Source organism: Budorcas taxicolor, chromosome 25 (assembly GCF_023091745.1).
Source record: "Budorcas taxicolor isolate Tak-1 chromosome 25, Takin1.1, whole genome shotgun sequence".
Lineage (NCBI taxonomy): Eukaryota > Metazoa > Chordata > Mammalia > Artiodactyla > Bovidae > Budorcas > Budorcas taxicolor.
In genome coordinates, this window is record NC_068934.1 from 34,690,512 (window position 1) to 34,705,561 (window position 15,050).

At 50.8% G+C, this 15,050-nt stretch overlaps 1 protein-coding gene across 1 annotated transcript in view; it reads left to right on the forward strand.

The window, feature by feature from the left end:
* The window catches only part of OPCML (opioid binding protein/cell adhesion molecule like), a 1,038,459-nt gene that overhangs the window by 1,014,942 nt on the left and 8,467 nt on the right, over nucleotides 1-15,050 (forward strand). Inside the window, exons 5-7 of the mRNA XM_052661910.1 lie at nucleotides 6,463-6,600; nucleotides 6,984-7,104; nucleotides 7,568-7,719. Of these exons, the coding sequence (XP_052517870.1) occupies nucleotides 6,463-6,600; nucleotides 6,984-7,104; nucleotides 7,568-7,719 (411 nt within the window). The remainder of the gene's footprint in view (nucleotides 1-6,462; nucleotides 6,601-6,983; nucleotides 7,105-7,567; nucleotides 7,720-15,050) is intronic.

The window sequence follows — 15,050 nt, forward strand, 5'->3', positions numbered from 1 at the left end:
CCTTCTAATCTACTCTGCTTGGGTCTAAGGAGTCCTCCTAACCCAGACTCTTTATTTCAAGGCAGCCCTTCTCACAGGTCCAGTTTGGGGCCCGCAGTCAGCGCTTACTCAGCTTGAGTCCTTGCATTGTACAAGTCCAGTCGTCTTGAGTTCATAGGGAGACAGACAAGATCCACATTAGTCTTGCATGCTGAGCCCAGGCTGTAGGCCAGCTTGACAGCCACGAAGTTGGTGTTTTCACCTGCTCAGGGTTCATTTTCTGTGATTCTGTTCTATAGACCAGAATCCTGGAGAGAGAGGGACGAGTGTTTTGGGCACACATCCCCACGTGCACCCCTGACAGCGTCTGCCTTGTCCCGAGCACTCCCAGGGACTGAAGCAGGGGGAGGGCTTCCGTCACCGCCCACCCCCACTGAGGCGGCCTGGCTCCAGACCCCAAGGGCAGGGTTTCCAGCGAATATACAACCCCCTATCAACCCACACTGTTTCCTAAGCATCGAGCACTCCTCACAGGAGTAGGATTAGCTCTTCGATCACTTGCACGGCTACCCAGCCTTGATGAGTGGGCAAGGGACTGTTCATTCTCTGGGGTCAATCAGAAAGCCTGGTGGGAGCCTAGCTGATGAGCAGCACGCATAGGGTCATCGGGGCATTTGACTCCGCGTTTCCAAGGTCGGTGACATCAGGAATCGTCTGTAATAGCCCCTCTTGCTGGGGAGCCAGGAAACTACCGGCTTCTCCGGAAGCCCTGCCTCGTGAGTCCAGTGCCCTCGGGGTGCCCCCCTCCCACCACCTTGCTCCCGGCCGCAGCTCCCCTCCCCTCGCTTTCTTGCACATCTGCGTTCTCCTTTCTCTGCCATTTCTTCCCGAAGCCCGCGCCTCCCTGGGCCAGCGCCTCCTAACATCCATCGTCACCCTCTCCTGCTCTCTTCCTCCAGGGACCCTCCCCCAGCTGTGCCACAGGAGTCACCTCCTGACAGGTCTCCTGACAAGAGCTGTGACAGGTGCTGGGGTTTACCTCCCCAAACATCTTCCCCAGATAGAACAGCCGCTTCCTGTGGCTGACAAGGAGGGGTGGAGGCGCTGGGGGCCCCTTGCCGGTGGCTTTTCATCATTTCAAAGGGAGAAGCTGGGCAGCATTTTGCCTCCAAATGAGGACGATTTCTTGAATGAAGTGAATAGTCTGGCAAAGGAACAGGCCGCCCCCTGGAATCGTCCCTGGGGGACGTTCGCGTGGAGGGAAAGATATTCTGTCAGGGACCATCATCAAAAAAGTGGAAGGCTGAAATCTCTGACCCTTCCTGGTACTTCCAACTCTATAATTCTAAGGACTTGGCTGGGGAAGAAGAAGGGGAAATTGGGCCAAGAGCGACGGCTGCGAAACAGCAGGCTTGGAAGGATGGGATGTGGAGGGAGAAAGAGAAGTGGGTCAGGAAGCTCCTAGATTTTACACTGAATTTTCTCTTTGAGCTTTTCATCCCTGAACACCCAGCTTTCTTCTTCCATCTCTAATAAGTCTTCCTGACCCACCATCCCTGACTTGAGAGTCCAAAACAATTAAGAATGGAAAAATTGAAACTGAAAATAAAACGTATGAAGTATTCCAGTTTTCGGCTCATCAGCTGTGGACTCCCCAAGGTCAAGGACCTTGCCTTCAATATCCTCTCCACCTCTTGGCTTCTTACCTGTCACCTCGCTTATCATAAGGATGAGTAAAATAGCTGCAGGAGGTGACATTAGGAACAGAAGGCCAGACCAGGGACCTTTCTTCTTGGGGTGTGTCTGCTCCCCCTGCCTCCGTTTCTGAGGTGGTGCAGACCCTGCTGCTGGGGGTTACAAGTCCCTTGTGCTCCAAGACTATTATGTCAGAATGTATATTCCTGCACAAGAGGCTGCTTTGTGCCCATGGAACCATGGGGCCAACTCAGCCCCTCCCCAGGCATGTGCCTTGCGTCTGCAGGGTCTGGGTCAAAGAACCCCCTCCATCCCCTGATAAATGGCCCCATTTGTATCCCTGCAGATCTTAATCTTCCTAATACAGTGAGCTGGACTTATCTGCTTCGAAGTGCTCCTCCGTGGAAAGAAATAACCCGCATTTTTAATATATTTCTGCCAGTGATGCGAATCCCACTTCCTTTGACTTCCAATCATGTTATATTTGGCTGTCCCAATGCATAGGGCAGGATGGGATGCCTCTGGGTTACTGGCTCATTTCAGGACCTCTTACCAGAAAGCGAAACTGTGGGGCTGATGTGAAACTCCAGTTTTCATATCGTCAGAGAAAATGCTGTCGTCCTGTAGCTTATCTATTCATTTAAATCTCTCTGACTGTGTCTTTACAACCTTTCCCATGGTACCCAGAGCATCCTGCCTGCAGCCTGGGCATCTCGCTGGCACCCCATCTACCTTTATTCCCTTCCTTACATCAGTGACTCCTTCCTCCTCCTCCTCCTCCCTCCTTTCCTTTCCCCGCTCATGCATTTCCCCCTGCCTGTCTCCCTCCCTCTGTCCCCCAGTCAGCAATCTGCCTTACTGGCAGCTAGCAAAGGGGATTCAAGCATTTGTAGCCTCCTGCCCTTTTCTCTGCAGCGTGGAAACAGGATTTTATGTCACAACCAGAATGGCAGAGGGCAGGGAAAGCATTCCACACTGCAGTTTGCCAGGTCTCCAGGCATTTAGCAACCTAGATTTGTTCTGCTTTGCAAATCTCACCCAGTATTCAAAGCAGTTAAGGAAACAGCATCTCCACCCTCTCCCTTGGGCTTGAGGTGGGGACGAATGTCAACATCTTCTTCCTTTTCTTAGCAAAAGCGGTGTTCAAGGGTGCGTGTGTTTTGCAGTAAGATCACAAGGACACAGTGGGAAAGGTAGTTTCAAGGGTCCAGATCCTCAGTGTTGACCTGCCAGCAAAGCTTGCAGCTCCAAAGTAAGGGTGTCTTTTGAGATGCAAGCTCCACAAGGATCTCAACTCAAGGGGCAGGCAGTAAATGTCACTGACCAGCCAACCCCTTCACAAGCCCAGGTGCACAAGAGAGCCAGAATGGGCTGGGAACAGCGCATGGAGAATGGAGACAGGAGACCAACGGCACAGGAATCCTGAGACACTTAGAAATGGGCAGACGGGGTGCAGGCAGGATGCTCTGGGTACCACGGGAAAACTCTGAAGACACAGTCAAAAGGGATTTTACAGAGAAGACAGGCTGCAAGGCTAGACTGTTTTCTGAGAAAACTTATGAAAACAAATTTCACGTCTCCCCCACAGTTTTGCTTTAAGGTAGAAATGCGGAAACCAAGCCCCACCCTGCACCTACTGCATCAGAATCTATATGTAATACATAAAATCGTGGAGGAATTTATGTGCCAATTAAAACCCAAGAACCACTTACTTTACAGAACAAACTTGACGAAATTCATTTTCTCACTTAATGAGGTAGTATTATCGTAACGACCCTCAATTTGTGCAAAACACTCTTACTTCCTCCCTTATTTGCTATCACAGAACAGTCCATGAAGACAGAACAGAGAGTGGAGATAAATCCCCTCATTCCAGGGAGTGGCTTTGTTGTCCAGCAGTCTCCCCTGTGGAGGACCCGTGTCTGTCCCTTCGTTCTGGTAGAAGACACTCACTCGGGGTCCCAGTATGAAGACCCCTGTCATCCCCAAAGGGCTCCCTCCCCTCTGTGCTGACTAGCATCACAAATCTGCCTCATCTGGGGCTTTAAGCCATCTGTCTGGTGTAAACTGGGCAGCCTGCTGTGGGTCTAACTCATTCTCCCCAAAAAAGGTGGGTCAGTGACCAGATTCCTGCCAGGCCCACTGCAGGTAGCTCATCTCCTTGGTTAAGTACAGGGGGGTTAATTACTCGTGGCAAACACACTGGAGTATAATTTGAAAGAATGATGGAGTCTTCATAGGAGAAAGCCATCCTCTCCATCCTGCTATATTTATTCACCGCAGAAATGGCACCCTGAGTCTGGAAAGTCATTATGTCTGTATCATTTCACAGTTGTTTTTTTCCCTTAGAAAAACTTAGGTTGGTCAACCAGCATCATTTTAATGAGCGGGGCAATTTTATCTTTGTTGTTGTTCAGTCACATCCAACTCTTTGAGACCCCATGGACTGTAGCCCATCAGGCTTCTCTGTCCATGGGATTTCCAGGCAAGAATACTGGAGTGGGTTGCCATTTCCTTCTCCAGGGGATCTTCCCGACCCAGGGATGGTGAACGCAGGTCTCCTGCATTGGCAGGTGGGTTCTTTACCACTGCAGTATCTTTATTACACATTCTGAAATAAGTGGTTTCAGAATCCCCTTTGACGCTGAGATGCTGTTAAGTCTAAGAGAAATACGGAGACGAGGGTGAGAGAATGTTGACATCCCTCTAATGACCCTGAGGAGTTAGATATGCGCCAGCCTGGATGATTAAATGTCTGTGGGGTGGAGGGCCATGACCAGCCTCACCACTCCGAGGTCCCAGCAAACAGGGCCCCACCCCGGGGCCCAGGAGGCAACTGCCCTGGCGCATCTCCCTCACAGTTTTCAAAGTTCTTGTCCAGTGCCTGGGACCAGACTTAGCCCGGTAATACCGTTCTGAACTGACACTCAGATCTCAGGCTGGGAAGTGTGGGCTTGCTCCAGACCCCACTTTCCCCTTCACCTCCGCTTCCAGTCACTCCTCTCATGGGTGCAACCAGATTCCCCAACATCCTGAAACTCTCCCTGAGGGCTTGTCCTGGGGTCATATCCATAGGCCCAAATCCCAGGAGGCTGCCCCGGCCAGTAATTGCTCCTCTGGCCAATGATTCAGGATTTCCTTCAAAAAAGAGCATGAGATTGGCCTCCCAAGGCGGTGCTCACTTGGAGAGACTATGTTTGTTTACATGTTTGCCTGAAGCTCCACACTTTCTGCCGTTGGTCTTGGCAACCAGGATCCAGACACTAAAGGCAGAGAGCCTGGGTCGGCGTGCTGAACTAAGGAGGGCATGGTGGCAAGAAAGGCCGGAAGAGCTGACAAAAGTCAGTGTCCTGGGAAAGGGGGAGGTGGTGGCAATGTCCCAAGGCTTCTATGTCAGCAGAATCAGGATTCCAAAGCACCTGCCTGGGGTCTCCCCCTCAACTCCCCCAGCCCCACCATCCGCTTCCTGTCCCAAACCCACTGTGGGCCCAGACTTGGTTGATTGAGTGACTATTGGATTAGATATGCTTCTATGGGTTTGGAGAAAATTTACAACACATTTTTATCGTCCTGAAAACGAATTCTGCTCTCATGCCCAGAGCACAAGAAGGAATCAGGTATCAGGCTTATAAGAAATGCAAATGGGTGTACTTTTTCCTTGGCCCTTGAGGGGACAGGGTTTTTAAAGGAGGCTGGTGCTTTGGCAGATGCAGGACAACAGGTCTGTCCTCTTTGCACTGAGCCACGGGAAGTGGAATGAGGGGTGGGGCAGAGGCATATCATTGCAAGAGTGTCCTGGTGGCTGCAAGCAATGTCAGTTTCTCAGCTCCAGAATATTTGGGATCATGAATTGCAAGTTTCACAAATGTCTAGAAATAAGAGACGCAGGTTCGTTCCCTGGGCTGGGAAGAACCTCTGGAGGAGGGCATGGCAACCCACTCCAGTATTCTTGCCTGAAGAATCCCATGGACAGAGGAGCCTGGTGGGCTACAGTTCATAGGGTTGCACAGAGCTGGACACAAGTGAAGCGACTCAGCACGCATACCAGCAAAGCCTCCAGAATGTCCCACAAAGCTGGGTATTAAAATTATTAAATACCCTCACCCTAGGTTCGAGTAAGCAGAGCTCTATCATTTGGGGCTCTCAGTTATGCTGGCAAATGTTTATTGAACACCTACTACATAGCAATCAAGGAGGGTTTCCTCATTCATTCATTCTCCATTATGTCTTCCCCAGGACGTTGGGAACCAACCAACTCTTTTGTGTCTGTTTGTACCAAAATGTTAAGTGGTTACTTATTCATTCTACAGGTCTTAGTAGTTTGTATTCTGTGTACAAAGGCATGCAATACATGGTGAAAATGTAGTGAAAAAGGAAGATGGCCATATCCACATATCCTAATGTTATTCCCACATTAAAAGTTTATGTTGCTGACCATGACAATTCTCTTTCAAAATACCAAAGCTTATTAAAGTGCTACAGTATTTCACATGTACTCCCTTAGTTAATCCTCATAATAATCATATTAAAAAATGAATGATATGCCCTTCTTAACAAATGATCTGAAAAGTTAAAGTGACTTGAACCCAAATGTATTGACCCAAGATTCAATCAGAGAATTTTTTCAAATACTTTGGGGCCAGTAGATGTCTAGAATCTTTGAGTTAAGGTTCAAACCCTATTTTATGGATTTTTTTATTCCTTCTCCTCTAAATTCTAGATGGAAAGGCAGTTATGTCCCCACTTTCATAGGTTCTTAATTGTCTCTGTCTGTTTCTTGCCTCCCAGAAGGCCAGGGCTTTGTGAGTGAGGACGAATACCTGGAAATCTCTGACATCAAACGTGACCAGTCCGGGGAGTATGAGTGCAGCGCCTTGAATGATGTTGCTGCTCCTGACGTGCGGAAAGTAAAGATCACTGTCAACTGTGAGTGGACCTACCGTCGGGGAGTCCCAGAGAGCAGGAGGGCATGGGGACGGACAAGCAATGGCAAGGCCATTTTCTTAATAGACCCAAGCTGTTTCCAACAGGAAAACACTGTGTCAGACCTCTGTGCTCATCACCATCTCCAGGGCCACGGGGCCTTCCTGTGACTGTCAGAGCTTTTAGCTAATGGGGAGAATTGTTCACTCTGGGTTCACCTGAAAGCTTGAAGAAGATGCTGGGGTAAATGCAGTATCTTCAGGCAAGAAGTCCTTTTCCTAAGATAGATGGTTGTTTAGCTGGAGGAGGGGGTGTATACAGCAGGTGACTGTCAACTGTCCTGCTTCTCATCTGTCTTATGGCCTTGCTCCTCATCCCCCCCACAGACCCCCCCTATATCTCCAAAGCCAAGAACACAGGGGTCTCCGTTGGCCAGAAGGGCATCTTGAGCTGTGAAGCCTCGGCAGTGCCCATGGCTGAGTTCCAGTGGTTCAAGGAAGACACCAGGTACCTTGAAAGTGGAAATGGGGCATGTCTGAAGCAGAGCTGGTGGGTGGTGCCCCACGCGGAAGGAGGGTGATGGAGTCCAGGGGGGAGATACGGCAAAACCAAACTGATGACAGCCTCCATTATAACAGCCTCCTTTTAGAACCAGCAACAAAAAGCAGAGGAAGTTGGGAAGTGGGCAATGGGATCGACTTTGTTTCAGAATCTGAGATTAGCTGTAGACAGGGCCATCTTGAAGGACTAGGAGCCCCAGAATGCAGCCTGGGAGTGTGGGCACCTTCCCTTTCCACCCCTGATGGAGACTATGGTGCTTACGGCTGGAGGGAGAGGCGCTGGGTTAGTTGGAGGGAAGGGCTTTGTGCGGAGGGGAGTTGTGTGTCGGGGTGTGAATCCCCGGCCCCTCTTACCTGCCCCCTCATTCCATGAGTGGAACCAGACCCCCAGAACCTCCTCTTCTTTGCAGGCTGGCCACTGGCCTGGATGGCATGAGGATCGAGAACAAAGGCCACTTATCCACGCTGACCTTCTTCAACGTCTCAGAGAAGGATTATGGGAACTATACTTGTGTGGCCACGAACAAGCTTGGGATTACCAATGCCAGCATCACACTGTATGGTGAGTGCAGGAGGCCTGGACGCGGGGCTTGGATGGGTGGGGGCGGGGCAGGCGAGATCCGCTGGCCTGTGTCCATCCATACTGCTCCCCCCTCCACCTTAGATGTGAATGCAACCCCACCACCCGACCTGGTCATTCTCTTAGCCTGTGACGCTGTGGCGTTTACAAGGCAACCGACAACTCCTGGTCTACCGTGTGGCGAGCTTTGCACCTTCCAAATGGAGCGAACCGAGTTCTGAACCACGTTGCACAGTGGTGGCCTTAAACAAGATGGAGCCATGGAAGAGTTCAGTTGCACCACTATTGGTCTGAGGAGTAAACTAGATATAATGCTAAGATGGCCTACAGGAAGAGTGTATGATTCTGGGGGCTCTAGTTGCGGTTGTAAACCAGGGCAACTCTGCCATCCTGACCATCATATTGAGTGCATGTCATGTCCTCATTCATCGGAATGAACGGAGAAAGAGGCTGGCCCTCATCGGGACATCAGCTGGGACAGCCATCCCTGCTCTGAGGGTCTCCCCCTCCTATACGGGGCTCTGGGGCCCCCTCGCCCTGGCTGGCCCCTCGGGAACCCTCATCCCGCCTTCCCTCCATTCTCACACTGCCGTGTCCATCTCCCCATGCGACATTTCACCCTGCCGGCCAGGCCCAGCGTGTTGTGATGGTCCATGTGTTTGTGTGCGTGTTTATTTGCTGAGATTTGGCGAGAGGGAACTGCCTGGTAAATAGGAAGGAAAGGTGTTCATTGTTCATATGGACCTCAGACCGCGAACAGCTTTCAGTGTTGACATGAGCTAAACTTTGTCCACCAACCATCTGAAATGTGTGATCTATGTCTCTTGTTTTCTCTCTGCATTGTGTGTGCATTGTGCTGTGTGTGTCTTAGAAATAAGCCCCTCATCAGCAGTGGCAGGTGGGTACCGCATGTTCCTTCACTCCTCTGCCTGCCTGAATGCCTATGCTTTTGATGTTAAGCCTCCTTCCAAGATAGGCTTGCCTGCTCCTCCTCCCTGACATTTTCTCCTGACTGGATAGACTTCAGGGGGCTGGTCTGCACAGTTTAGGTAATAAACATGTAGAACATGATGGCTTTTATTGTTTTTGTTTAGTCGCTAAGTTGTGTCCGACTCTTTGTGACCCTGTGGACTGTAGCCCTCCAGATTCCTTTGTCCATGGAATTTCCCAGGCAAGAATAATAGACTGGGTTACCATTTCCTTCTCCAGGGTATCTTCCCAATCCAGGGACTGAACCTGTGTCTTCTGGGTTGCAGGTGGATTCTTTACCAGGGAAGCCCATGATGGCTTTTACAGACATACATATGAAATATCGTTATCCGTTTCTGGAGAAGGGCTCTCTCCAAAACGATGAACTTCTGCTCAGTGCCTTTTAACAGGGATGTGTATTCTATTTGTACATGGCACTAGGGGAACCCAGCCCAGACACCAAATGGCTTATCAGATGATTGTGTTCCTGGGGAAGTCACCCTAATGTTGTTTAGTCACTAAGTCATGTCTGACTCCCTGTGACCCCATGGACTAAAGCAGGCCAGGCCTCCCTGTCCCCCAAGATAATTCCTTCAGCCCAAAGGAAAAAGGGCTAATGACTTAGTTCTGAAAACTTCATCTTAAGATATGAGTGCCTGGGTCATGTTCATAATGATCATCAGTTCAGTTCAGTTCAGTCGCTCAGTCGTGTCCCACTCTTTGCGACCCCGTGAATCACAATCATAATACCTACCATTTACCAAATATCAGTTGGTTTCCACTCATCATGCTAGTTCTGTGCAAGATAGGTTATTAGCCCGTTTTAAAGATGGGTAAGAGGAGGACCCCAGAGGCTAAGTGACACTGAGGTATTGAGCTAGTGAGGAGGTATTGATGAGACCCAGCCCAGACCCCTCCTCAGTGCTGGAAGGTTTACCAGAGGACGTGAAACGAGGGCACACACACACACACACTTACACTCGCACTCCCAGGCTGAGGGAAAGCCTCCACACAGCCCTCCTTATAGAGGACCAATCTCAGCCACTGAGGAAATGGTGACTTGAATCGTCCAGACCGGGAGTCAGCTCTGAGCTGCTCCTCTCCCAGCTCTGGGCCTGCCAGTTTCACGGCCAGGGGCTCTGCCCACACCTTGGTGTCTGTGAATGTCCATCCCTTGGTCTTGATAAAGCTGGTGAGGTTGGCAAAGGATGAGGTTGGGGTGCTGCCCTGCACTGACCCTGCTGTGACCCCGTGAGCTGGTCACACACCCATGGGGGTGTGGCCGACAGGAGGAGCCCAGGACTGACCACTAGAGGTCTGGGTGCTTGTGCCCCTTTGCACTGTGAACTCGGGAGGGAGGTGTGTCCCAGCCGAGGACAGCAGCTCGTGGAGATAAAGGATATATTCGCCCGCCAGGGCTGCTATAATGAATGAGTGTAGGCTGGGACAGCAGAAATGGATTCTCTCACCCTTCTGAAGGCCAGAAGGCCAAGGTTAGCCAGGAAGACCCGTATTGGCTGTACTGGACGGGGGTGCTCTTCCTGGAGATGCCAGCTTCATTCTCATATGTCCTTTTTTCTGAGCATGGTGGGGCGGGGCATGGAGATAGCCAGAGATGGGGAGGGAGGGCTCCCTGGGGTGTCTTCTTATCATTTGAACACTAATCCTGTCCATTGGGGCCCTACTATTATAACTTCATGCGAAATCACTTCAGTCCTGTCCGACTCTTTGCAACCCCATGAACTGCAGCCTGCCAGACTCCTGTGTCTTTGGGATTTCCCAAGTACTGGGTTGCCATGCCCTCCTCTAGGGGATCTTCCCAACCCAGGGGTCAAACTCACATTTCTTGCATCTCCTCCATTGGCAGACAGATTCTTTACCATAAGCACCACCTGGGAAGCCCATTATAACCTCACTTGACCTTAAACACTTCCTTAAAGGCTCTGTCTCCAAATACAAATCATGAGTTGGGGCTCCAACATGTGATCTTGGGGACACAGTTCAGCTCATGGGAAAGACACAGCTTCATACCCCAGGGCAGCCAGACACAGGAAGCCCAGGTCAGCAGTTAGCCTGTTTGAACTCATTTTCCATTTACATCTCCCATCTTCTTCATAATCTGAACACATTCTTTTAAAGGACCATTTGAGCATTTACACGCCATCTGCTCACACCCCCCAAACCCACACACAGACATGCCGCACCCCCAGGCGTGCATTGGTGTCTGCCCTCAAGGACTGTGAGCTGGGTTTGTGGGGACTCTTTGGGCCCTGAAGTGATGTGTGAATCCGTCACAACACACACTTATAACAGACCTCTCACACAAACATCTTTCATATAGTTTCTGCCTACACTTACAGAACACAGGAAGACGAGATGAAAGCAATCTCAAACGAAGGCAGAAGACACAGGCTATGGAGGTAGTGGGCTGAGACAGGAAGTGCTTAGGAAAAAGGAGCAACAATCCAGGTAGGCCGGTGATGCTCAGAGATAAATCAGTGGCTGCTGTTGCTGTGGGATGTTTCTTCCTCACTCAGCACCGGTTGCTGCCCCTCCAGAAGCCACACAGACAGGACAGGTCACCAGCAGCATGCCAGCTCAAAGCAGCATTTCAGATTGTCCACTTTGCTCAGCCCCAGGGCCACTGTCAGGACTAGAGGGACAGCAGAAGGTAAAGAGCAGACCAACACGGAGATGGACGGGGGAACTGGGTACCAGGCCTGACCCTGGCACACACCATGATGCCCTCTGTTCCATGGTTGCCTGTGAAATATAAGAACAGAACAAAACACACTCCAGGCTTCCTTCTTGCTTTCTAAGTCTCTATTGTGGAAAAAAAAAAAAAAAAAAGGAAACTAGGGTCAGAAGCAGATCTCCAAAGCCTGAAGTCCATAACCTTGGGGATGGTGGCAGCTATTCTGATTATTGAAAGCAACTTGCTGGAAGTAACGTAAGCTTCTTGGAGTGGATGAGGCCTCCAAAGGCCACCCGGCCCTGACATCCTAGAGCCTTGCCAGGACCGCATGCAGCCGGGGTGGCTAGGCTCAGTGTGCTGGGCACACCTCTGACCCTCAAGGAAGTCGCTCACTTTCTCAGACTTGCCAGTCCATTCTGCCTCCACTGGGTCTTGGGCAAGAACCCCCTCCCCCATCCTTAGGGTGCAAGGAGGGAAGATTTGAACTTGATTACATCCGCCACTGCAGAGACTGTGAGGCACGCAATGAGCCGTGTGAACGTCTGGATTGGAGCTGGTGGGGGAGAGGGACAGGGAAGCAAACAAAGCTGGAAAGGAGGGGATGGTGCAGAGAGGAGAGCAGATTCATCTGTGAAATGGCAGTGACACAAACGAGGAGCTCTGAGTTAAGTATCAGGGCTAGTGACCACTCCTCAGAATCTTTTCCTTGCATAAGACAATGGCAAAGTATTCCAGTGAAGGCAGCATCTGGGCTCAGGATTTTTTCCCGCAGGCAAAGTCTCAGTCCCTCGGAGCAGCCTGGAACACTCTACCTCCCCCGCCCCCGGAAGCCATGAGGACAGAATCTCTATTTTCTTTTGCTAACGGCATTCCTCCAGAATAAATATACATGTCAGGCTGGCTCTTCAGACCAGATTTTCCTCAACTAGAGGCAGCCGGACAGCTCTTCTCCTCCTGCACCCTGGCCGGCCTCACCTAGAGCAGCCCCTGGAAAGCTGGCCACAGCCTGCCCCCCAACCCCCTTCTCCATAAAGGCTCCCAACAACCTCACCTTCCCCAGGTGGCTCAGGTGCAACCTGAGGGCGGGGCACAGGGATCGAGGACCCAGCATCTCCTCTCCCTTCACCTCCAGTCCGGACACTCAGACCTCAGCCTCACGGCCCATTTCCCCCCGAACACCCAGACTCCCCTTGGCCCCAGACCTCCTGGTCCCAACCCCCTGCTTCCATCTTCTATGATGCAGCCACGTGGCTCTCTTCCTCCCTCTTGGTCTCAGTCTGCGTCTAGCCCCTCCGCCGTCTGCCCAGGGAAGGCATTACAGCAAGAGAGGCAGGGTCTTCTGTGTCCTCGGGCGTCTTTGAAGGGAGCCCTATCTTAGCCCTCAGATCGCACTTTGGGTGCTTCAGAAATGCAGGTCCATGGGCCTGGTCCCAGAGCCATTGAATGAAATTCTCCAAGGACAGCCCTGAAGATATGCTCCGTGCGCAGATCTCCCTGGGAGGCCAGGGTCCCCAGGAGCTGGCCAGTCTCTGGGCAGCTGTCTGGGAGCTTCCCGTCTATGTCCCTAATGCTCTCCTCAGTTCTGAATCACAGGCCGCTCTGCCACCTGTCGGGGATAGCGCCATCTTCCTCTCCTTGGCACCTCCTCCGCCGCCTCAAATGTACACCTTATCTTCACACCCACCCCTCACTACAATCTCTGTGGTCATCCTGACCTTTCCCTCCCCCAACTCCCTACGCCTGTCAGCCCACAGGTCCAAGAAAGCGGGCCCCAGCACCACCCCTCCCACTGCCTCTGCCCACCCCCTCACTCACCCCAGAGCAGGTGCCATGTCTAGTTGTGAGCTTCTCTTATGGTGTGTGGGTCCCTTGTCCTTGGTAATCTCTGCAATCTTCCACTTCGGGGCCCAGTGACCCTTCCCAAACTCAGAGTCAACCTGTTCACCCCCTGCTGAAACCTGCCTCCCAGAAAAGCCTGAGATCAGCCTTGCTCTGAGATTAACCTCCACTGTGTCCCCACTTTCCCTGCAGGCTTCTCTGCACCCACCACTCTAGACAACTCCCTCTGTTGCCTGGGACCCTGGATCCCAGCACATTCCAGCTTCTGTCCATCAGCAAATGCTTGCTTAGAGCCTAGTATGCACCAGAAATTAGATTCAGATTGAGATATGGAGAGGAACACACTTCCCAACCTTTTACAAGCAAGTAAACAGACCTTTACAATAGAATTTAGAACATAAGTGCTACATCAGAAGAATGAAAAAGCTACTGGCTAGTAGGTGTTGGCCAGACGTGGCTTTAGACAGCTCAGAACCCTTTGAGGAAGCTATGCCTGGAGCTCAGAGGATCTGAGCCATGTGACTGGATTCCTTCCTGCCTCAGACAGAAAGTTCCCAATGGAAGGACGCCTTAACATCAGATTCTGCACCCAAGTGTGTCTGGCCTTAATCCCGTGCTTCTTTCTAACCCGTAGTACCCAGTCTCTTCCAGTGTGTTGTAGGGTCACAGAGGGAAGCATTTGTCTCTTCTCTGCCTAAGTTACACTCACCTTTGAAGCTTCTCCTTAATGGTACCCCATCTACCAAGCATTTCTGAGTCCCACTGAAGAATTGTTCACCCATTGTTCAGATTTTCTTGATAGTTTACCTTTAGGCTTGTATTTGTTGCTACACTGAAGGATATAGCCCTGAAGCTTGTAATAGTTATTGTCCAGTAATTTATTAATCCTGAGTAGATTAGTAAATATATCTTCCAGTCAACAGGTAGTCCATAACAGCCTCCATAAAGGGTGAAACTGTTCACTAACCAAAGGGGGGACAAATACTCTAATGGTCTCGTAGTTTCCCCCCACCGCCCCATGAGGAAGCCAAATCAACACATTGCTCTCACACTATCCCTTGCATTCCAGCCCCCCCCCCATATGTCCCAGTTCTAATTTGAAATTTAGAGAGACGCCAATGCTTCTGGCGGATGGCAGCAGCAGCAGCATCACTTGTGTTTTCCCCAACCTGCAAAATGTCAACATATTAGGGAAAAATATGCAGACATTTCACATTTCATTCCTGATGAGGCTCCTTGTCACTCCCTTGCACCCTGCTCCCCTCTGTCTGAATCACTGACGTCTGGCCGTCAGCCAGAGCATTTAGGCTTTAACGCAGAGTGCCTGGCTATGCTGATGTCAGCACACACTGGAGCTTCTTGTTCAGCACAGACCGGAGCCTTGCCTCTTTCAGGGCTGTGATGAGCTGATGGGTCTGAGTTAACTTCTGCTATGAATTTCCTAGGCCTTGGGCTTTGTGGGAGCGGCTGCCATTTTCACCTCTTTATGCCCATGCCTTCCCAAAGCGTGAAGCCTGGTTCATCTTCCTTGCAGAACAATACTAGGCCCTGTTTCTACTGTAATTAAAGACAATGGAGGAACAGCTCCCTTTGATAGCAAGCGATGCGCCTTCATCAGCCAGCCCTGCTGAAAAGAGGTTTACGTTTCCCCAACAAGAGTAACACATGCATCGTCTAATTAGATTGCCTCGCTCCTCTTTTAATCACCAAGAACGTCATTATCCTTTTGGTTCCTCATTAGGAAGGTCACATAGTTCACACTCATACTTATAAAACTCATCTAAATTTCAGAACAAAAGTGTATCTTCTT